Genomic DNA, 23,854 nt, shown 5'->3' with positions numbered 1-23,854 from the left:
TAGACACCATTGCAGTGAAAGGCATTATTCATACTTACCAACAAACACCTCCTTTTCAGCTTGTAGATTGTACCAGCCTACACCCAACCTCAGGGGTCCCTAAGTGTATCCCTGGGCCCTGCCCCTGTGCCACCCATAGGACCCCATCCCCTGTCCCAGAGGGATGCCTCAGGGCGATTCTCCTCACACCCCACTGGTCTCTGCTGTCCCTGGGGGTGGGGGAGAGCTCTGACTTTTCACTTGCAGGGGCTCCTCATAGGACCTCTCACTCCCCCTTTTCTGCTCCTCTGCCCGGAGTCCTTGGTCTCTTCTTCTGCTGTAACAGCTTTTATTGGTTGAGAGCTTTTTGGACACTGGGCACCACGAAGACAGCACCTTTAATCTCTGAGTGGTCCCAGGAGATAGGTGCTTGCCCACGGTGTGCTGGGAAGGGGAATATGCAGTCTGTGTGACCCTGAGGCCCTCTCTCTTCCTCATCCCCCTCTCTGGCTGGCTGCTCCCACTCTCTTGGGAGTGAAGCCTGCTTAGATATGGGTGGCGGGTGGGAATGAGAAGAGTGAAGGGTACGGAGAGAGAGAGAAAGAGATACAAAGGAGATGGACAAAGATGCACAGAAACACATGAAGGCAAGACAGCACAGAGCTAGCTCCACCAGGCCCTCATGGGGGGAGGTCTGCTGGTCTCTCTGCCCTCTCCTTCCCTCCCAGCCCTGCCTCACCTTCTCTGTCTGTGTGGAAGAGGCAGGAGGACCAAGCCTGAGGGAGGGCCTTGGCACCCAAGTGTGAAAACTGGGGGCTGCTCACAGAAGTGGGCTTTGTTAACCTCGTTTCTGGGTAAAAACCATCTGGCATTGGGAGAGCCGCCTCGAAGCGCCTTTGTTTCCTGGGCACACCCAGGATGCACTGCTACCTACCTGTGTGTGCGTATGTACTCACACGCACACATGGGACATGCACACCAGCACGTATACATGCGTGCCCATGAGTGCACACGCATGCACCCGAAGCCCTCGTGAATGCACGGGCATCTGGGGAAGCACATACAGAGGTTTGACCTACCTGGGTGCGATGCCCCCCGCCTGCTTGGCCCTGGCCCTTCCTGGCCTTTGCCCAGGAAGCCGTGTGGGTGAGGGTCCTCGGCCCTGCCTGGTCCCCTGATGTTTGTCAGCTTCCAGGGGACATGTCAGAGGCCCCAGAGCCCCGGGGCTTTCATAGAACTTGTGGGTGCTTGCTGCCGCCCCCATGAAGCTGCCCTCTGGCGCAGAAGCCCCATGCCCTCTCCTCCAGGCCTGCCAGGGGTCTGGCCCCTCCCCACCCCCATTCCACAGTGTGGCCTCTGCCTTCCATCCCTGCACAGCTCTGATCCTTGGGCAGGTGGGACTCACGATGAAGGGTGCGGCTGCACGTGGCTTCTCATGCCCCTCAACACCCCCCACACCCCCCACATCCCCCCCGCTGCAGAGCCCCATCCAGAGGAAACCAGCAGCTGGCTCCGTGGCACTGCTAGGAGCTGGAAGGAGTTGAGGATTCTGTACCAGCGAATGTGGGCTGCGTGGGAACCTCTGTGCCTTGGCTGCAGTAGGGCCCATGGGCCCAGGGGAAGCCCTTGTCGCTGGAGCAGGGTGAGGGGCCATGTCCGTGTGCCTTAGGTCTGGGGAACTATGTGCGGTAGCCAAAAGAGAGGTCTGCTGGGTGCAGGAGATCTGGGTTCTAAGACAGTGGGATGTGGAGTGAGTCATGTCCTGTCTCTGGGCTGCCGAGCCTCTCCTGCAAATAGAGGAGACTCAGCCAGACCACCTCAGAGGGCTTTTTCAGAATCCTGGAATCTGAGAATTCGAGCTAGACCATAGTAGGCGAGGAAACCACTGATATCGGGAGGCTCCGCAGGCCCCTTTCTCTCAGTGCGCCATCTAAACCCTACGGGAAAGTCAGAACTTGAGTGAAAACAGTCCCCGTGCAGTGGAAGAGAGGCTCTCTCTCTTGCCCCACTCATGTGGTGGCTGGTGGCAGGGGAGGGGACCGCCAAGGGAAGGGCCCTGGCAGAGGGAGAGAGGGGCATTTCTGGAACTCTTCGGGCACAGGCGTGAGAATCACTATTCCTGGGCACTATGGGCCCCTTAGACATCAGTCCTGATGGTCAGGCCAGGGCAGTGGACAGATGGGGCCTTGCCCTCTCAAAACCATGGGCCTCACCTCTAGTGCTCCTAAAACCAGCCCTGAGTGGGCCAAGGCCTTAAGCTCCGTGTAGTGAAGACACAGGAATACTGTTCTCCGATTGGAGACCATAGAGCTTAGAGAACTGTATAGTAATCAAAGACCATTGCCCAGCACCCACGGTCACATGATGAGGCCTGGGAGCCCTGGGACCACATGGTCTGAGGTGGGCATCACACTAAAATCTCCATCTCTCCTTCTCTCCTTTTGTTCCATTTCCCATGATCTGCTGCTGCTGCTCCCCGATCCCCAGGAGGTAGAGGTAAGTATCCCCGGGGGAGGGGGAGAGGGGGGCACTGTGTGTGGTCTCTCTGCAGCTCCGGCACCACACCCTCCTCTCCTCTCCCTCTGCACCCTCTCCCTGCCACGCCCAGCATGGGATGGAGGGGTAAAGAATATATGGGAGAGGTTGGAAGGGATTCTGGAAATGGTTTTGGGGGATAGAGTTCTGGGAGAGGCGGCTGGCAGGGCCCAGGTCTGGGCAGTCGGGGGTGACAGCAATTGGCATGAGGGGCAGTGTTCCAGCCCTTTTCCCTCTTGGCTCTGAAGTTGAGCCTCACCTCTAGGATATACATCTTAGCCTTTCCCTTTTTCCTTACCCCGCTGTCCTTCCTTAGGATGACTACATCAAGAGCTGGGAGGACAATCAGCAAGGAGATGAAGGTAACATGCCCCTCCCACGTGAGGGAATATGAATGATACTCCTGAAAACTTGAGACCAGAGGGCACATCCCGACCATGACCTTGGGGGTTCTCTGGCAGCCAGGCCCTGACGGGAGTGGGGCTTCTGCGCTGAGGAGCTCTGGTTATCAGGGCTACTGGAGAGAGGAGCTTCCCAGCTCAGAAGTGGGGCTGGGGGCTCCTGGGCCCTCCGGCATTGATTTCTAGGTGACCTGTATTCTGGCCCTGTGTCCCTGCAGCCCTAGATACCACCAAGGACCCCTGCCAGAAGGTCAAGTGCAGCCGTCACAAGGTGTGCATCGCCCAGGGCTACCAGCGGGCCATGTGCATCAGCCGCAAGAAGCTGGAGCACAGGTGAGGGGCATGAGGGGGTGGGGGACCTGGGGGCATTGCTTGAATAGCAAGGACTCGCCTGATTGTCCCCTCTGTGGTAGTTACCTCTTGGTGCAAAACAAGCTTCCCCAAAACTTAGCGCTTAAGACAACAAATGGTTTCTGAGGGTCGAGAATCTAGAACTGGTTCCGTTGGATGGTTCTAGCTCAGGGTCTGTCATGAGGTTACAGTCAAGATGCTGGCTGGGGCTGCGTCGTCTGAAGGCGGGATTGGGGTGGAGGCCTTGCCGCCAAGCTCACTCACGCGGCTGTTTGTTCTAGTCACACAGACCTCTCCATAAGGATGCTTAGTGTCCTCGCAATGGCAGCGGGCTCCCCCTAAGCGAGGCATCTAAAGGAGAGAGAGAACAAGGAGGAAGCCACCGTGTCACTTATGATCTAGTCTCAAGAATCATACATTGTTACTTCTCGTTATCAGGAGCGAGTCTCTAGGGGAAGGGTATTAAACTCCATCTTTTGAAGGGAAGAGTGTCAGATAATCTGTGGACATATTTTAAAGCCACCACACTATAAGGTCCATCACCAAGCAGTGTAGGACTCCAAGAAAGTCGTATCTCTTCTCTGGGACTCGGTGTCCACATCCACAAGACAAATAGGTTGGTCTGGACGGCTTAAGAGTCCTTCCAGCTCTGACATGCAACGATTTAATGAAATATTTACGGTTGTAGCTTCTGAGGCTTGCCGAGGTGGGAAAGGTGTGAGCTCTGCCCCAAGGACAAGACCTGCCAGGGTCCAAGACCCCTGGAAAGGGTCCCGGGTCCCTCTCCTTTCTCCAGGAATCCCGGTTTCTATGTGAACTCTTCCATTTTGTAAATGTTAGTGGATAACTCAAAGACAAAAACCCTTCATGGCCAAACAAGACAAGTCTAAGGGCCAGACGCAACCTCTGATCACGTAAGGGGCGACTCCTTTTCAAATCTCGCAGTCAGCCCTGGAGTTGCTGCCTGAAGGCCCTGCTGGACTCAGTGACCGCAGGAAAGGGGAAGCTGGGGGTCTGTCCCCTGCCCTGTTGGCTCCACCCTTATGAGCTGGAGGAGAATCCAGCTGGAGGTGACAGAGAGGGTGGGCCGGGGCAGGGAGGAGGCCCCATGTGCTACAGACTGCCAGCTTCTTGTGGGAACCGGTCTCTCGAACATTCCCTTTGTGTGCCCCTCTCATTCTTGCCTCCATCCCTGTGCCTTCCACACCCCTGTCCTCCTGTAGGATCAAGCAGCCTGCCCTGAAACTCACTGGAAACAAAGACACCATCTGCAAGCCCTGTCACATGGCCCCGCTCGCCTCCGTCTGCGGCTCTGATGGCCACACTTACAGCTCAGTGGTGAGGAGCCCAGTCCCCAGGGATGGGGGTGGGGGTGGGGGGTTACACCTGAAGCCACAGGGAGCAGTGAGGACGATTCAACCCAGGGCCTCCTGTTGGGTCCCAGTGCTGAAACAGAGCTGGAAGTGCTTGGTCAGTGCATTCAGTGTGGCCAACCGCAGAAGGGTCATCTGAGCCCTGGGTCAGGGCTGTCTGAGAGTCCCAGCCAGACCCTGCCCCTGGCTTTAGGCTGATGCAGGTAGGCAGTGGGGCTTGGAGGACGTAGGTGGTCAAGTAACTGCAAGTCAGAGTAAGTGAGGTGAGGTCTGCAAGAAAGTACCGGAGGCTCTGGAATGGAAGAGATATGTCATCCGGTTGTCGGGGATGACTCTGGGACTTTCCACAGCAGAGTCCCACCTGGAGGGGATGGTGTTCACTAGCGAGCATCAGGCATTCTGGGGCAGGAGGAAATAATCCTTCAGGAGACAAGCATGTGGGAGGGAGTGGCAGTTGAGGGGGACTGACTCCCTACCTTATAGGATTTTTATGTGGGTTAAATGAGACCTCTTTGAAAGCATCTTATAAACCTTAAAGTACCATAGAAATGCAGGTGCTAGTTGTGAACGCTTTTGCTAGCAGCCAGGAGGTTATAGTTGCTTGGTTTTTGGAGGCCACTGTCAGCCAGGGTTGGGTTCTTGGGCTTAGGAACCCTTTTGGGGTGAGATGCAGATTTAAGAGTCACGCGCTGTGGGTGATGATTGAAGTTGGGGAGGGGTGAGGTCACCGGGAGAAGAGGAGGAAGGGAGAGAGAATAAGCCAGAGGCTGAGGGCAGAGGCGCACTGAGGAGGCGGGAGGGACATACAGGATCCCAGGGAGCTGCCGGAGGGAGGGAGTGGAGGAACAAGAGTGCTGTCACACAGCGCGAGGGCAGAGCAGGATTTGGGCAGGAGGCTGTGGTCTGAGGGTCATGGCCATACCTCCTAGGGAGGGAGAAGTCATCAGGAGATCTGGCTTCCATCCCAGCCCCATGGCCTTGGGCACATCACTGGGCCTCTCTGAGCTTCCACATTTTCTGCTGAGCACGAGAAACAGAATTCCTCCCTCACGGAGCTGGGAGATAATATAAAAATGCTGTGACTGCTTCGTATTAGCTGTCATCTCACGAGGGTAAACCACACACAACCAGGGAAAACACTTTGAGGGCAAGGAGTGGAGGAGACCCTCTCCGAGGCTGGCGTCAGCAGACAGCTGGGGCAGAGGGTTTTAGTGAAGGCCGGGGAATGAATGAGCAGATGTTAGGAGAGAGCCGGCAGCTGTTGTCCAGAGCTAAGCAGCGGCGCCCCCCCGCCTGGAGGTAGCTGTGGAAAGACCATGGAGGGAGGGCCAGCAGTCAGTTCCCCAGGGACTAAGGGACTGCAATGAGAAAGAAGCTGGGCCAGAAGGCAAGGAGGCAGTGGCAACAGGCAGCTAAATAGGGGAGGTGGGTGGATGGGGTTGAGGGTACAGGGAGACTGGTGTTCTGGGAAAGATAAATGTGCAGAGGTTAAGCTAGTGAAGACCAGGGTTCGTGGGACCCTTTGACTCCCCGGGAGGCCCCTTCCAGGGCCTTCTGCCCCTTCACACTGTGGACCTGTGGCTCCCCAGAGGGGCCAGCAAGCAGGGCTAGCCTCCAGGGTATTCCTGGGTCCCTCCTGTCAAAAATGCGGCAGGCAGCTGCGGCTGCAGGGTCGGCTGGAAGGACCCGCAGCTACAAGGATGCACGGGTGAGGCCGGTTGTCACGCAGCCTGGCCTTTCTTCTCGTGCAGTGTAAGCTGGAGCAGCAGGCCTGCCTGAGCAGCAAGCAGCTGACCGTGAGATGCGAGGGCCCCTGCCCCTGCCCCACAGAGCAGACGTCCCCGTCCACCACCGATGGCAAGCCAGGTAATGCGGTGCGCTGGGCCACAGCCAGGCTGCGGGGGGGCCTCACTGCCGGCATCTCCTGGGACGCCCCCTTCGGGGATCTGGGATGGTAAGAGCAGGAGGGGAGAAGTGGCAAGAACAGGGACAGGCCCCGGGGATCTGTGCGGCTTGGGGGCTGGGGGCTCAGGTGTAGGGAGCAGGTGCTGTGTGTTCTCAGTGCCAGGGGCCGAGTGGGGAGGAAGGTGGTAGATGGGTTCTCACTCCCCTTCCCTCCTGACCCCTGCCCAGCCTCTGGCCTGTTGGTCACCATCCCAACGTGAGATCATGCTGTGTCCCACCCTCACCTTCACCCCTGCCCCTTTCTCCCCCTCCCACCGATTACAGAGACCTGCACAGGTCAAGACCTGGCTGACCTGGGGGACCGGCTGCGGGACTGGTTCCAGCTCCTTCACGAGAACGCCAAGCAAAACGGCTCGGCCGGCAGCGGGGCCAGCCTGGCCGGTAGTACAGAAGCTGCTTGCTGCGCCTGGGAGGAGGGAGGGCAGTGGGGAGGCAGGTGTGCCCTGGGCCAGCCCGCTTTGTGCTACCTCCTGCCAGACCCTGAGCCTCAAAGAGGGCCTAAACCCCAGAACAAGGGAAGGTGGACTTCAGCTAGGCAGGAGGGGTTCAGGTTAGCAATAGGAAGAACTTCTTGAAGCGTGTGAAAGGAACGGTAACCCTGAAATGGGTAGCTGTGGGAAGACAAGAAGTTCTCTTCCCTGAAGGGCTCTCCAAACAGGGTTTTGAATAGCTTGGGTGCAGTCCTGTGTGGAGGCAGAGGGACCGACCTTGGGCCGTTCTTGAGTTTTTCACTCCCACGGTTACATTCTGAGCTGCCCTGACCCTGACCCTGAATAGATGGAGAGGTGGAGGGATGGGTGGACAGATGGATGGAGCTGCTTACCTTGAGCGTGACCTCCATGTGGCCTTCTCCCCAGGGCTGGACAAGAGCCTGGGGGCCAGCTGCAAGGATTCCATTGGCTGGATGTTCTCCAAGCTGGACACCAGTGCAGACCTCTTCCTGGACCAGACGGAGCTGGCCGCCATCAACCTGGACAAGTACGAGGTCTGCATTCGCCCCTTCTTCAATTCCTGTGACACCTACAAGGACGGCCGTGTCTCCACCGCTGAGTGGTGCTTCTGCTTCTGGAGGGAGAGTGAGTGTGGCCCCTCACTGGCCTGGCCCCCCACCCCCCTTCCCGCTCCCCTGCCTCCTGCCTTCTCCAGCACCACATCTGTCAGAGCCTGGGGAAGCCAGCGCGTTAACTCCATTCCTTATCAGGCTCCTTGGTTGATCCAGATTTTGTGGGTCCTGAAGCAGATGCACTTTGGGAAAGTAAAAATTACAAATATCAAATTTCTAAGCCCCCTCAGGGCCTTGGACGGAACCAATGAGTCCTAAAGCTGAAGAAGACATATTCCACTTTTGGGCATGTCTCACGTTATTTGCCCCCAATCTGTGATGAGGTAGGTGGCCATCAGCCTTAGAGTTAGGACATCATTTGCTAGCTTTAACTATCCTGAACCAGAGCTGGACATGTGCTTGGAGGTCACTGAGGCCAAGCGACAACCACCACCAGTGGGAAACTGAGATTCCGAGGGGTCGGCTGACCTGCCGGCCCAGGGGTAAGGAAGGCCCTGGGGCTCTGCCTCTGGTCGTGTGGTGGTGGGAGTGCAGCATCCGCGGCCCGAAGCCGAGCCTTCCGCTAGGGCTCCACCATAGGCTGGTTTGGGACCCTGGGCAAGTCACTGAATCTTTCCAAGTTCGGTTTCTTCATCAGATCTGGGAGACTGTTGTGAGGGTGAACGGAGGAAATCTGGGTGCAGAGCACTGTCAAAGCCCAAATCCATGTGCCAGAGTGAGGTGCCTCGATCACTTTTAGGGGCCCTCCTGCCCGGCCTTCCGGTCAGCATGCCTCAGTACGTTCACCTTCCAGGCCTTGGAAGCTCACTCTGATGGTTCTGTACAGCAGCTTCCTTGGGTAGAAGGCAGGGAATGAGCTCATTTTACATCCAGCTAGGCCTCTAGCTGGAAGGGCTAGGGACTTCTCAAGGTCACGGGCAAGTTGGATTTGGCTGCAGTTATTCTCAGGCTTCTGTCTAACCTTCCCTCTGCTCTTAGGTTTCCCCTTGGACCTTTCCCCCTGGGGAATCCATGCACCACCTCCTCTTCTGAATCCTGCCCCCTCATCCCATGAGTTCCCAGCGTCCTCAGAGAGCCCCAGGCTTCTCGGGGCATCGCAGCCCATGCCACAGCATGGAATGGCCTTCCCCCGTTGGAGCCTCCATGTTTGTTTGTTTTTTATAATGAAGAGCCCTTTTGTCAGTTTTCAGGACCTTAGAGGGATCAGTGCCTTCCGCTACCACCGTGGGGCTTCCCTAAATCAAAACCTGGGTGTTTTCATCTTGTGGAGCCTCCTGCCTGGGCTTCTAAGTCTTGGGGGGCCTCGCTGTGAGTTCCACGAGCACCGTGGGATGGCCCCCAGCAGAAGCTGCTTTTCTCCCCACAGAGCCTCCCTGCCTGGAGGAGCTTGAGCGCATCCAGATCCGGGAAGCGTCCAGGAAGAAACCAGGTGAGGCCATCGAGCTGCTCAGAGAGGGAGGCGGGGGATGGCTGCCCCAGGGACCCCCTGAGGCCGGGAGATGCCAGCTCCTGGGCATGATGGAAGACACTGAGCCCAGAGGAGGCCCTGGCCTGGAAAGGCAGGAAAGGGAACTCCCTGCCTGTTCTTACCCTCGTGGTGGGACAGGGTCTCCCAACCAGCCCCTCAGTAAGTGTGTTTTAAGCACTGATTTTGTGCCCATACGTTCTGGGGCTGTAGGATGGGATACAGAAAGTTCGGTTCATTTCAGCCGGGGAATGTGCAAAACTCAGGCGAACCCCTTGTGCATCAGATGGTCATGTAGGCAGCAAATACTTAGGCGTCAGCCCTGGAGAGACAGCAGTAGACCGAGCCCAGGTCAGAACTGATGGGCAAGGCAGACTTGGTCCCTGGCCTCATAAAACACACGTGCTACTTGGAAAAACAACACACAGTTGATACACCAAAAAGGCAGAACTACCAGAGCGTGGCTTATGTATGTATGGAGAGCACAGTGGCATCACCAAGTGCTGGAACCATCCCCACAAAGCCTTATTGATCGGGGGCCCAATGGTCTTTGGGGACAAATGTTCGTGCTACTTCCGCTAGGAAACCACACTCTTCCCTCCTGGCAGCGCCCCTCTCTGGTCTGTGTTACCTGAGCATGCTGGATGGGCCTCAGGGCGCCCATCCTGTGGTGCCTGGAATTGTCATTTCTACGTGAGGCTCACCCACATCCCCAAAGGGGCAGAGTCTCGGTCTGGGCCAGTGCTCCCAGAAGAAGTCTGTTGAGTGGACAGAGGAGCCTCACTTCTGGGGTCTGAGGGAAAATGGGTTCCCTGAGGCTGAGGGGAGAAGCCTGGCCATTGCCGGCAGAGGACAGCCAGGCTAGAGGAGCCGCTGTAGGATCCAGGGTGTTGAGCACTATGACATCAGAGAGGTGGCTCTTCTTGGCCCCCGTGAATGGAGCCAGAAGAAGTGCTGGTGGCCAGCCCGGGACATCTGGCCTTGTCGGGTGGTGGCTGGAACCTGGGGTGGCTGGGCTCTGATGGGGTCTGCTCATGCCCGAGGCTCCGGGGCCACCTCTCCAAAGAGCTCGCACCCTCCAGGCGTCTGCTCTGACCCCGCTGGGCCCTGTCTCATTCAGGGATCTTCATCCCGAGCTGTGACGAGGACGGCTACTACGAGAAGATGCAGTGTGACCAGAGCAGCGGTGAATGCTGGTGCACCGACCAGCTGGGCCAGGAGCTGCCGGGCACGCGCAGCCACGGCAGCCCCGCCTGCGGTGAGGGCCCAGCAGCCCCTGGGAGGGCTTGTGGGGGGCCTGCCAGCGGGGAGGAGAGGCGGCCACCCGCCTCCTGACCTGCCCCTCGCTCGTTCACTTCACAGACGAGATCCTGAGCTTTTCGGGGGACTTTGGGAGTGGCGTAGGCTGGGAGGATGAAGAGGAGAAGGAGACCGAGGAGGCCGGCGAGGAGGCTGAGGAGGAGGAGGGCGAGGCGGGCGAGGCTGACGACGGCGGCTACATCTGGTAGATGGCCCTCGGGGAGCCGCGGCGGGCCAGGCGCCGACGGCCGGGGCAGACGGGCCGCGCAGACCTGGACAGAAGCAGGCAGCTGACGGATGGATCCGGAAAATACAGTTGGAAGGACCCTGGCTCCAGCAGGGAGGACTGGGTGTGTGAGTGTGCATGGCACGCGTGTGGCACATATGGCCAGGGCGTGTGAATACATGTGTGTGTGTGCGTGTGGCATGCGCTGACAAACGTGTCCTTGGTCCACACTGCTCCAAAGACCTCCTCGTGGTTGTTTTCTTTCCATTTATTGGTGGTTTTAAAATACACACATTCACACACATATACCACAAGGTCAAAACTGATGAAATAAGATGCTCCCTGCCACGTGCCAAGCCCCATTCGGGCCTGTCCTGACGCCCTTGGGTTGCCCTGCGTGGGGTTCCTTGTTCGGATGGCTAATCTTGGGTCAGCCAGCCTGCCTTCTCCTGCCCTTGCCTGCCCTCTCCCTCCCTGCTTTTTGGGTGTCCTCTTCACAGAGGGGAGGGAGGGCAGGGAGCTATCTGTTGTCTGAAGTACTCCTGAAGCTGGGCGGGTTTGATGTGACACCCTCACCACCCTCAGATGACTGGGCGGGGACACCTACTACGGTGAGCCCTTTCTCTTCCCAGCACTGGGGAAACTCTCCTCTCCTAACCCAAGCTAGAGTGGCCGAGGGTGGCCAAGGCGGAGAGGCAGGGGAGGGGAAGGCCTTGGCAAGCTGCTGGGGGGGTGGGGAGCGGAGTGAGGAGGAAGGAGAAGGGGCCCATGAGCACCTGCCTTTGCAGATCTGGCAGGAGCTCTTAGAGGTGGAGGCAGGGTAGCCCTGAGAGCAAACCCCGGAACAGCCGGGCCCCTTCCTGTGGGCCTCAGGTCGGGGCCTGGTCTGGGCTGTGCCCCCGGAGGCCGCAGCAGTGGTTATGCAGGTGGGCTCTGCCTGGCCTGGTGGGGGTGCCGCCCTGCCCTTGTGCCCCTGGTCTGCTCCGGGAGGATCAGGCAGCGGGTAAAGAGGCTGGGTCTCGGTGGTGGTGTGTGTGTGTGGGTATGTGTGTGTACCCATCTCCTCTCTGGCCCCTTAATGAGTGCTCTTCTCCCCTCCAGGCCAATGGCCCTGAGACCTGGGGAAGGAGAAGCAGGGAAAAGCTCCACTTGCCATGACCTTTCTCCATCTCTCCTTAAGACAGAGGCACCATGCCCATTTCCACCCCCTCTCCTCCCAGCACCAGAGGTTACCCTCTGACCCCTCAGAGGATCCCCTGAGGCTGCTCTAGCAGAGGCGCTTCTCCAAGCTCTGAATTGTTCAGAGGTTGTGAAGTCAGAGGGGAGAGGACTGGGGTAACTGGAATCCGAAGCCATGCCCCCGCCCCGCCCCCCCTTCCCCCACATCCCCTTGTCAGGTGGGAGCCAGGATGGACGAAACCATGCCCGAAACCATGCCGGTGCCTGGCGTGGCAAAACCATCTTTAGTTTTGTTTCGTTTTCCTAATCTGTCCCGTTCTCCCTGTCGAAGCAAATACCTTAACACCTTTGTTGGAGAATTTCCAACCTGGACCCGGGCCTCTCCTGCCCTTCTGTGCACGGTGAGCACAGTGTGTGTGTGTGTGTGTGTGTGTGTGTGTGTGTGTGTGTGTGTGTGAAGAATGCGTTCAAGAGTCTAGGAGCTGTCCCTGGGGGTCTAGGGGGTGAGGAGAGGCCTGTGTGCTGGGCCGGCAGCTGGGGTGGCCTCCCTCAGGCACGGCTCCTGTCATTCTGCAGCATGCACCGTGTCTGTTGGACTTTACGGAAGCGCCTCGCCCAGTCTGCCCCTCTTCCTGCACCCCGGGATCCCCATCTTCCAAGTTTTCTCTCGGGGAGAATAGTGAAACTGCAGTTAGCCCCATGAACCGCTTCTCATTCCGCATCCCAGCAGCACGATTCTGGTCGTGAAGGTGTCGCGCTGTTCCAGACCTGCCCCCCTGCCCCGCCCCGCGGCCGGTCTCCCCAGCCCCCTCCCTCTCCACCCACCTCCTCCCTCCGGGCTCAGCTCAGTTCAGGGAACCGCCCTCGGCTCTTGAAGCTGCCACCTCTGTCTCAGTGGAAGCTACCAGAAGCTTCTGGGAGCTCTCGCTAGGTATGGAGTCTGTCTGTCTCTTCCCTCTGCCCCAGCTGAGGCTTCCAGAACTGTCGCTGGGAGCCAGCGGCTGTTGAGGAGGCTGGGACGTTCCGGGGTGGGGAGGGGCAGAGAGGAAGGGGCACCCTTCTCTCTTGCCTTGCCCTCCCCTCCTGGGAGCACATGCTCTCTCTGTGTCACTGGATCTTCTGGTCAGAGAGGAAGGGGCACCCTTCTCTCTTGCCTTGCCCTCCCCTCCTGGGAGCACGTGCTCTCTCTGTGTCACTGGGTCTTCTGGTCGTGCACGTTTCTTATGACCTTGTAAATATGTTGTAGAAAGAAAGCAAAAGGCGCTGAACTAGACCCTGGTGGGACTCAGGGGTTCAGCCTTGCCCTGTCTCTGAAACCCCCACACTGCTTGTCACCCCGCTCTCTGAGACTGAGGCCCGCCCAGAGCTAAACAAAGCAGCTCGTTCCCAGTGGGTCGACAGCCTCCAAGGGACTCTTATCACACAAGCTGCAGGCCTTCTCGTGAGCAAGGTTGCAGGTGGCCCTGCCTTGGCCCTTGACCAAGCTACCTGCCACCAGCCCCTCCCATGTCCTCTACCTGAATAGCTTCTCTCTCCCCTGGGTTAGGTGGGCAGTGGCATTAGGGCTCTGTTGAAAAGAGCTCAACCAAAATTTAAGAACAGTTTCTTGCCTGGCCCTGGAGCTGCCCTCGGCCACCTCAGGCTGCCTCACCTGTGGGTGCTGGGAGATAGGAATGCCTAAGATGGGGTGGTCGGAGGGGAAGAGAACAAATGTGCCTTGAGAGGGTTCAGGGCGATGGGGAAGGAGGCATGGCGTTCGAGCTCAGGAAGGAGGAAGAGGAAAGCGAAGTGGATGAGGGCACCATGGGGCATCATGTCTGCCCCCTACTGTCCTGCTGGTGCTGTGACCAACACATGGTCAGTGGTCACACCTCCTTCCCCATGCTGTCCCCCTGGTGTTGGTGGCCACCCCCTCGCCTTTCATGAGCTCTCTCTGCTTCCAGCTTCACCTCTGAGTGGGTGGAGTCATTGGGACCCATGAGGGACCCTCCATTTCACCAAAGCCTCACCTCAGCCCTTGGGGAAGATGAATGGCTAATGTACTAGCACCCAGCACCATTGTGAGGCTGTGGGCTGGCGGGGGTCACGGGGAAGAGACACTGGGGGCACAGAAGGAGACTCGAGACATCCCGAGGAAGTCCCAAGCAGAGCAAACTGCTTTATAGCCTGAAGCCTACTTAAATTGTGTTATGTGCAATAACTGAGCTTAGAGTTAAGAATTGTGTTCAAGTGCTTGGATTTCCGTCTGTATATTTAAGTGCTGAGATCGTATCTTTCAGTAATTTTAGATGTCTTAAAAACTCGAAAAACCAAGTGTTAGACCGTGTATGTGCATTGATGGGCACTCAAGCGTCCCGTGAGTCACCCCACCCTCTCCCTTTCCCCTGTGTCCCCAGCCCCTCACTCCCAGCACCCCCTCCACTTGGGGTCGCTGCCTCGTGTTGTCTCTATCTGCCTATTACTCAGCCTAAGGAAACAAGTACACTCCACACATGCATAAAGGAAATCAAATGTTATTTTTAAGAAAACAGAAAATAAAAACTTTATAAACACCACCCACTGGCGATGTTCTAATTACTCTTTCCCCTTGGTGAATGACCTTCACGGACGGTTCCCAGCTTACAGACTCATAGCAGGCATGCTCCCTTAGTCACCGTCATGTGTGAGACCCCAGAGAGCAGGCGCTAGGAGCCGGGGCGGGCGGGGGGGTTGCTGCTATGAGGGGAGAACCAAGATCAATTTGGAAGGATTTTTGGTATCACTGCAAATATCCAACCAAGGACGTACAGCTCGTGAGGGGCAAAGCTTGGGTTCTGCTTGCTGTCTCCCGCTGATGCAAAGCAGGCTGCCACCAGTGTCCAGTGACTGTTGCTTATGTGGCTCAAAGGTGCTCAGAGGAGAGACACCTGCACGGGGTAAGTTCAGAAAGACTTCCTGGAGGAATGGGACTTCAGCTAGGCCCCCACATGGGTGGGAATGATCTAGTGACTTACCCCCGGCTGCACATTAGAATCATTTGGGGAAGTCTAAGTGCCCAGGCCCCACCTGCAAAGACTGATTTCCTTGTTCTGGGTTGGGGCGTCAATGTATTTTAAGAGTCCCAGGTGGTGCTAATGTGCAGGCAGATGGCTAAGGAGACAGGAGCAAGTCCCTGGGGTGAAGACAGGATGTGCAGGAGGCCAGGACGGAAATAAGCCGATGAGGAGCCAGAACTGGGCCCCCAGCTGGGGACAGGGGGAGGCCTGTGGGGCAGTTCAAGGGCAGAAGGGCTTCTGGTTTGATTGTTTTATGCAACATCTTCTCATCCCCAGGCCACGCCTTGGTACCGAGTCTGTGAGGAACCCTCAGGCTCCCCCGTGTCCACCCTGGGGAAGCCTCCCCGCGTGATCATCCTCAGCCTTCGGGAGAATACGGGGGCCGCACTCTGTGAGCACATTTATTCAGGCCGTGGGACAACAGAGGCCAGGCAGGGCCCTAGCTTCTGACATCCATAGTCCCCACGTCCCAGCAACCCAGGGCACGTGGCTCAGACGGTACTGCTGGGGACAGGGACTGTATTTACTGCTCTCCAGTGCATAACCGGGGCCTGAGAACAAATCTAAAAGAGGAAAGACAAACTGCACACGAGTAATACAGGCACAAAGGGGCAGAAGCAGCCTCCCCACCTGTCTCCTGGGTCCCGAGCCAGAGGCTGGTCTCACACCTTTGCGGGGGCACAGGGACCAAGAACAAATTAACAAACAAACACGATTTCTTTTAAAAAACTAACTTAAAAAAACAATTTTTAAAAATTTATTTTTGGGCAAAACAGGTGAGGGAGAGGAGAAAAAAACCACAAATGTTTGTATGTTCCCAGCAGCATGCTTTTTATGTCACTCTAATCCTGCCCACGACCCAGAGAGGCATACATTATTTCACACCCACCCCCATTTTATCCAGGAGACAACTACGCCTCCGGGGAGTGACCCTGGTGCGTGGGGCCATGATGTCACCCCAGGCCTGGATGACACCCCCCACATTCCACTGCAACAAGCAGTGTCCTGGGTGAATACGGGAGTCAGCGTGGGTGCCGGGGAAGAAGTCCAGAAGAAGTGAGGACGCTTGGATGTTGCCTGGCTCTGCCTCCCAGCACCTCCCCTTGAGCCTCAGTTTCCCCATCTGTAAGATGACGACCTTTCCCAGTCTTGTGGTTCTGTGGACGAATGCAAAGGCATGAATCCAAAAATCTGTTTCTGTAAGGCTCAGGGTTTTCTTTCTCTCTCTCTCTGGAACATTCCACGGTTGCTGTAATTAACCCCAAGGACTCGCACATTTGCAAAGCAAAATTAACCGCGCTTTAAAAAGAACACTGGAGAAGGAATATAAGAAACTGTGGCCATCTTTCTGGGCTCAAATGACTAGGTGCTTCTCTTGGTGATGTTTGCGGGTGCTTGATATCCAGGCAGGGGGTGCTGTGGGATGTATGGGGACTGTGGCCAGACTTTGGGACATGGCACTTCCCGTAGCTGGGGAAACAGGCTGGAAAAGGCGAGCACTATCCCTTTGGCCTGAGCACACTGCCATGTGACAGCAGGGGGCTGAGGCCAGGACTCAGTCACTCACTGCACCGCAGCAAGTGGCTGGAACAGACGTTAACCTCGGGCCCGGCCAGGCCAGAGTCTCCACACATATGATTTCACCTGAGCCTACAACATCCCTCATCACCCCGTGGCCAACGAAACCAGTCCCACGACCATCTGTGACAAGTCCTCTCCCTGCTGTCCCCCTTTCCCTTGGTGAGGCTGCGGCACCGGCAGCAAAGGGCACATGGCTGAGTGAGCGACCAAGTCAAGACATGCCTGCCACCGCCGGCCGTGCTCTAGGCTGCCACCTGATGTGACTCTTTGTGCTGCTTCTCTAGAAGGCTGGGCAGCCTCAAAGCCTCTCACTGTGAGAAGACTGGCCTCTAGGGCTCCTGCCCCCTCTTCCCATCCCTTCCTGATTCCTGCCATGCAATGAGAGGTGGGTCGTTTCCTTCCAGACTTCCCTGAACATTTGCTTCTCTGGCCCTGTGGGGGAGGAGAGCCCTCCCTGCACCGAATCCTCTCAGATACATTTCTAGTCAATGACAGATACCAGCGGAAACTCCACCCCGGCCCTGGCCTCCCCACTGACCTTAACCCATGCCAGGCAGCCAGCACCAGGTGGCCCCTCCAACATTTACGTTGCCCGGGGGGGGGGGGGGCCAGCCCAGCATCTAGCAGCCAACATAAAGTATGTCTCCCCAAGGACCCTCAGAACTGGCAGGGAGGGGCCCACATCAGCTGGGCCAGCGCTGACGGCTCCTGTTCACTCGCAGACCGGCTGAGGTCCTGCCCCTCAGCAGAGAGCAGGCACGCCAGAAAGATGCTGGGCTCCTCCCTCGCCTTCCCCTGCCACCTGCCACCCTGCAGGATGGGGACTCCGCCTGACTGGGTCTCTTTGGTTCTGCTCTTTGGTTGGGGTCTGTTGTCTCAGGCCACACGCCAGCCTCTAGAGCCCGCCTTGCTCCGGGCTCAGGCGGCCACGCTGAGTTTCTCCAACTTCGAGAACCCTGCAGGCATCAGTTCCCAGGGGGTCGAGCTCATCTGCTCCTGCCCCAGAGCCTCGCCATCCTTGGCCCATGATCCACACGATTATCACACCCTCCCGCTGCGGTGTGCAAGGCTCTCTGTTTATCAGAGCGAGGAGAGAGGGAGCAGGGAGGGGCGGGAAAGAAGAAACGGAGAGAAATAAGATCTGCCTGCCTTAGGACCCCCCCCACCCCCACCAACCGAGAAGGCAGCCTCGTACACGAGGATACAGTCGGAATGTGATTCTTGCCATGCAGGACGGTGCTCTCCTGGGGTCGCAAACTCAGTGAGAGGGTGACAGGGCCTGTGTGACCATTGCGTCGCAGCAGGGGCATGCTGGTACGAAGGGGGGTCACCGCTGCTCGGATCTGTAGGATGGCTGGGGCTTAGGAAAAGGTTCAGGTGAAGGCTGGAGAGGTAGGTGGGGTCAACCTGATAGGGTTTTGTTGTCTCGATATTGCTCCTTGACCCGCCCCCCCCCCCACACCCCCGAGGTCAAATGCCACCGACTTTGGCAACTGTGTGGAACAGTTGCCCAGCAGGCCCGGGACTGCTGTCCTTTGAAAGGCCTGCCCACGAGGCTGGCTCTTGGCTGGGGTCTGGGAACTTGGATTTTGGGAATCCTCCCACGATTCTCTGAGAAGGGCTCGCTTGCCCCTAAGTCATTCCTGCAAACAACACGGCTTGTGTGGAAGGCCTGCTCTCCTACAGGAGTCTGGGATTTGGGTCCGTCTAGGCAGGGGGTACCTATGTGACCAGCCCCCAGGAAATATCCTAGGTGCCCGGTCTCTAATGAGCTTCCCTAGCAGACAATGTGTCATACACGTTATCCCGACATGATGCTGGAGGAGGTAAGCGCGTCCTGCGTGACTCAGTGGGACAAGGACTCTGGGAAGCTTTCGCTGGCTTCCCTGTAGCCTTTGCCCTGCCCCCATGTTGCTCTGTATCTTTGCCCTGTGACGGGTTTTAGCTGTGAGTGTGACTCTCTCTGTGGGCTCCTAGCATATCACACTGGGAGTGGTCTTGGGGACGCTGACCCAGGGACTTTCTAGCCGGGCGCCGAGGAGCAGGACAAAGACCACACTTCCCCGCTCCCTTGCAGCTCTGCCTGGCCCCGGGTGGGGGGCGGGGGTGGCCCTCTGTGGGAAACAGCAGGATGGGAGCAGAAGCGGTAGGAGCCATGTCCCGGCTGTGGCCTTCAAGAGGAAAGGCCATGCCTGCCCCTCTCCTTCTGCATCTCCACCCGGGCTGGAGCATGGACACAACCAGGAGGCAGGAGCTTGGGCCCCCGGCACCCTGGACTCACACTCCAGCCTGGGACTCCCCGGGCCTGACTGTTATGGAAAGAGACATACTGTTTATTTTGTTTAAGCCAGAGTTATTTTTGGTTTCTGAGACAAGAGCCGAATCTACATCCTAATTTTGAGGCTTCAAACTTTTTTTTTGCCTCGACCACAGAAAGAACATTTAAAAAAAATTTTAAATGTATATTTAGTTTTGAGAGAGACAGAGTGTGAGTGGGGGAAGGGCAGAGAGAGAGAGGGAGACACAGAATCGGAAGCAGGCTCCAGGCTGTCAGCACAGAGCCAGACATGGTGCTCGAACTCACCACCCATGAGATCATGTCCTGACCCAAAGTTAGCCACTTAACCGACTGAGCCACCCAGGCCCCCCAAGAACATTTTATATGCGGGATGTGTGTATGTGTAGGAAGAATAAGTCTTCATGAAGCAATATGAACCCTTATGTACTCTGCATTCTCATGTTTTAAATCTATTTCATTTCTTTTATGTTTATTTTTACGAGAGAAAAAGAGCTATGGGGGGGGGAGGGCAGAAAGAGAGGAAGAGAAAGAATCCCAAGCAGCCTGCCGCTGTCAGCACAGAGCCTGACACAGGACTCAAACCCATGAACCGCGAGATCATGACCAGAGCCGAAGCCAAGAGTCAGACGCTCAACCAACCGAGCCACCCAGGTGCCTCTCTATTTCATTTCTTTTAAAATGCTGTGTGTGTCTTCACTAAATTGTTGTGACTTGAAGTCTGAAAGACACTGTCTTGACAGTTGTCTCTGCTCACCTGCTCCCCTCAGCCACTGGCTTTTCCACTCCTCTGCCACCCTGTCGACCCCAGCACTACCCGCCTCCCACCGCTCTTTTTTCCCCCTTCAACAGTCATTCACTCGACAAACATTTTTGGAGCCTAAATCTTTCCCACTCGGGGGTCCCCACATTCTGTTCCCTCTAGAAGGCTCTTCTCCTGCCTCACTGTTGTTCACCCAACTTCTACCCACCACCAGATCCCCGTCAAGGGTCACCTGGGCTGGCACCTGTCTCTCATCAGGTGGAGGCCGATAAATACCTGTTGAACAAATAAATTCCACTTCAGCCCTGTTATCTGTCACTTGGACAGCCTCCAACCTAGTCTTCTAGCTCCTTCCTTTCTAGCACTCCCAGTCCATCTTTGTCATGGCTGCCATGGAGACAGGGTCCCTGCCATCCCCTGGTAAATCCTTCAGTGGCTCCCCATTGGCCACACAGTAAAAGCCAATTTCTATTTGGCTCTTTGGAAGCCTGATGATTTGGCCTCCACACTCCTCTCCAGCATCTTCTCCTCCTTCCTCCCCCTCTCTTGTGCCTCCGAGCCTCAGCGTAGGCTCCACCCCAACCTAAAAATGCTCTCTGTTCTTCTTCTTTACCTGCAACCCCCCCTCCCCCACATCCTTCAAAACCAGATCAAACGTCATGTCTCCTTCCGCCTCCTCAGGCATGGAGGGTGAGCCACCTCCGCTCCTCACTGGCCCCGTGCAGGCCTACGTCTTGTCCTAGAACACGACCCTGCATCTGCCTGATGGTTCCCTGGGGCTTCCCCTTCTGGCTTCCTGGAGGCCTTGTCACAGCTGCATCCCGAGTCGTGGGCCTGGCACAGGGCAGGTAACCAGGACGTATACGTTAAATAAATGAACTACTGGAGAGATGATCTTGTCCCAGTTCAGCCCCGATGTCACCATTGTCCAGAATATTTATCGTCACTCCTGGTCCTCCATTAGAGGACCATTAGAGATTCACTTCTCTTAGTTTGCTTGAACAATTTTACCCTTTCTGTGGAACCTTTCTGCAAACTGATTCCAAGCCAATGTATCCCAACTGTTTCTTGTTGGAAACCAGAATGTCAACATTTTATATGAATTGCTGAAAACGTTATATTTAGTTAAAGGAAACAAGTCTTTGGTAATTTTTTTTAAATTTAGTAAATTTGGTGCATTCATCTAAGGCATATTGAGTTGTTGGCAAATTGGCCTACTTTCTGCCTCCTAAACTTCTCTCCCACTTATATTTCAAAAGGAGCCTTAAGTCAAAGGAATGAATCTCTAAGAGCACAGATGTGTGTCTTTGGGGGAATGAAATATCAGAGAGGCTTCCATTCCTTATCTTCTCTCCCATATCTGTATTTTACTTGGATCCACACCCCGGTGCTTTTTCAGTTTCACCCTAACAGCACCAGGTGTCCAGAGGCTCCGGGAAAGTTCACAGGGGCACCCTCACTGAACTGTAGCAGGGCCGCTGCTCTGGAGGGGCACTGTCTTCCTTAGTTCTCTTTGGCTGCCTGGTCAGCAGCGGGAGGGTTTTGGAACCAGGACCATACGGTCCAGGACAATTTGGTTGTAAATGACAGAAACCTAATGCAGACTAACCGGGATGGAGAAGGAATTTATTAGTCCTTATGAAGGGGATGGATATCGGCACAGCTCTGGAAATGGAGGAAGAAGTCTAGGAACCAGAGTCCGGGCATGATGACTCTGAGGTTAACGTCCCCCGGACTCTGGCCATCCATTGTCCCACGTTTACTGTTTCTTTTCACCTGTTGGCCTCATTCTCTCTGGCCCGTGATGGCCGTTCTCCACGCGGCAGAGAACGTGCTGCTGGAGCGGAGAAAGAGCTGCTTGCTCCCAGACTCTATGAATCAGTCCCAGCGCAGGACTTGGGCTGGGTCTCTTACTGCGGCCCGGCGGTCGAAGCGCTGTGATTGGCCGGGCCTGGGTCATGTGACTGCCGTTGTGTCTGGCACAGGGATCTATTACGACCAGAGGAAGTGAAAGAGCAAACCCAAAGCAAGCTGTCCTTTACACAAGAGAAGAGAATAGTTTAGCTTGAAGGACAAACCCAAGGATGTGGATAAATGTCCCATCCTCTACTGAGTATGCTTGGGAGGACAGGATTTTTTTTTAATGTTTATTTATTTACTTTGAGAGAGAGAGAGAGAGAGAGGGCACAAGTGGGGGAGGGGCAGAGAGAGAGAGAACCCCAAGCAGGCTCCACACTGTCAGCACAGAGCCTGATGCAGGGCTCGAACTCATGAACTGTGAGATCATAACCCAAACCAAGAGTCAGACGCTTAACTGACTGAGCCACCCAGGTGTTCTGGGAGGCCAGGATTTTTAAAGATTTAGACCCACCATTAATTCCAACCTACTGACCCCACCCAGCCACACACTTCCATTCCAACTCACCTCCACTCCAGGGCTCACTGCTCAGAGATAAATATTCGCAGCGGTGAGTGAATGTTGCCATATGTGGCCCACAGTCCTGGGCCTGCCGCTGCCCTGCCACCCCTTGTTTTGATCATATTCGTCCTTTAAGGTCCAGTTCACAAGCTGCCGCTTCCATGAAGCCTCAGGGATTTGTTTCTGTTTAGGCTTTGGTTTCCTCTCACCCTTTATAAATCATGATTTATGTGTTTTTTGCATCCTGATTTTGTGTTATTTGCATTATTGGCTTAACAGAAAGGAGTTTCCAATGAGGACCACCCCACAGATGGGACTGGAAGGCGTGAGCTCCATCCCTGGAGCTTTGAGCATGGGCCTGTTTGCAGAGTGGTGGGGGAGGGGGGACACGGTGGAAAGGTGAGGACCTCAGGGACGTGGTGTATAGTCTCCTAGGCTGCTGTCGCAAATTACCACAAATTGGGTAGCTTAAAACCACAGAAACTTACTCCCCCACAGTTCCGAAGACCAAAAGTCAAAGGGAAAGCGTCAGTGGGGCTACTTACTTCCGGGGGCCTGAGAGAAGCCGTGCCAGCCTCTCTCCTAGCTCCCGGGGGCTGCCAGCAATAGTGGCATTCCTTGCTTCTCAGGTGCCTCACTGTCACCTCTGCCTCCGTTGTTACATGGTGTTCTCCTTGTGTCTCTTTGTGGGTTCTCTTCTTACAAGGACACCAGGGCCCATTCTAAATCCGGAATGATTTTATCTCAAGATCCTTAACTCATTACATCTGCAAAGAACCCGTTTCCAAACAAGGTCACCTTCTGAGGTCCTGGGTGGACACGGATGTGAGGCAGACACTACGCGACACACCGGAGGGGTCCTGTGTAGGGCAAACTCAGCACAAGCCCAGGCAGCTGCGGTAGAGGCTGGATGGACAACTGGAAACACAGGCCTCAGCCCAGGTCATCATCCAATCCAGTTTTCAAATGAAGCCAGAGCTCTAGGTATTTTTATGTAAAACACCCAGATTTTTTTTTAATGTTTATTTAGTTTTGAGAAAGAGCGTGAGCGGGAAGGGGCAGAGAGATGAGGACAGATGATCCAAAGAGGGCTCTGCGTGAATAGCGGCAACCCCAATGTGGGGGTCGAACTCACCAACTGACATCATGACCTCAGCCAAAGTCAGACACTCAACTAACTGAGCCACCCAGGTGTCCCTAGATTTTTAAAATGCTGGCAACATATTAAAAAAAATTTTTTTTAAGTTTATTTTTGAGAGAGAGGGAGTGTGTGTGTGCAAGCAGCGGAAGGGCAGAGGGAGAGGGGGACAGAGAATCTGAAGGGTGACAGAGGATCTGAAGGGGGACAGAGGATCTGAAATGGGCTGCACGCTGACAGCAGAAAGCCAGAATCGAGGCTTAACTTTTGAACTGTGAGATTATGACCAGAGCCCAAGTTGGACATTCAACCGACTGAACCACCCAGGTGCCCCTCAAAACGTTTTTGAGCACTGTGACTCACACATCTATACAATCGTAGCACATCTGTAAGTCAGCACAGGTCTCTGCAGCACAGGTCTGTGACCTCTGAGCTAGCTCAGAAATCAGGGTCTGTTGCACTTCTTAAAGAAGCCACCAGATGGCGCGCCAGTCATTGCATTAGCCTGCCTCTTCCAACCGGGCCTGGGAACCGTCCAGGGGCTGAAATCCAACCATGGGGGTTTATCAAGCGGAGGGGTGGGCAGCGTGAGGAGAGGAGAGGGTGAGGGTAGAGTGAGATTAAGCTAGTGGCCAGAGTTCTCAGCATTTGAAACGTACTCTTCCATCTTTATCTCCATCTTTGATGCCTGCTGGCTTTTGCTTGTATTTGCTCTCTTGGCACACAAAACAAGTTCAAAGAGATGTATATCCAAAGATACACTATAGGAAAAACAGAGGAACAGCC

The 23,854-nt window shown here is 55.8% G+C and overlaps 1 protein-coding gene across 1 annotated transcript in view; it reads left to right on the top strand.

Moving 5' to 3' along the window:
* Positions 1–14,391, top strand: part of SPOCK2 (SPARC (osteonectin), cwcv and kazal like domains proteoglycan 2) — a 25,935-nt gene extending 11,544 nt beyond the window's left edge. The window contains exons 2-11 of the mRNA XM_029931878.1: positions 2,467–2,475; positions 2,831–2,876; positions 3,134–3,248; positions 4,490–4,604; positions 6,391–6,505; positions 6,869–6,985; positions 7,462–7,680; positions 9,034–9,096; positions 10,253–10,390; positions 10,495–14,391. Coding sequence (XP_029787738.1) covers positions 2,467–2,475; positions 2,831–2,876; positions 3,134–3,248; positions 4,490–4,604; positions 6,391–6,505; positions 6,869–6,985; positions 7,462–7,680; positions 9,034–9,096; positions 10,253–10,390; positions 10,495–10,640 — 1,083 coding nt within the window. The 3' untranslated portion in view covers positions 10,641–14,391. The remainder of the gene's footprint in view (positions 1–2,466; positions 2,476–2,830; positions 2,877–3,133; positions 3,249–4,489; positions 4,605–6,390; positions 6,506–6,868; positions 6,986–7,461; positions 7,681–9,033; positions 9,097–10,252; positions 10,391–10,494) is intronic.
* The last annotated feature ends 9,463 nt before the right edge of the window (positions 14,392–23,854 follow it).

This window comes from Suricata suricatta, chromosome 2 (genome assembly GCF_006229205.1).
Source record: "Suricata suricatta isolate VVHF042 chromosome 2, meerkat_22Aug2017_6uvM2_HiC, whole genome shotgun sequence".
Lineage (NCBI taxonomy): Eukaryota > Metazoa > Chordata > Mammalia > Carnivora > Herpestidae > Suricata > Suricata suricatta.
This window is presented reverse-complemented; position numbering and strand designations above follow the sequence as displayed.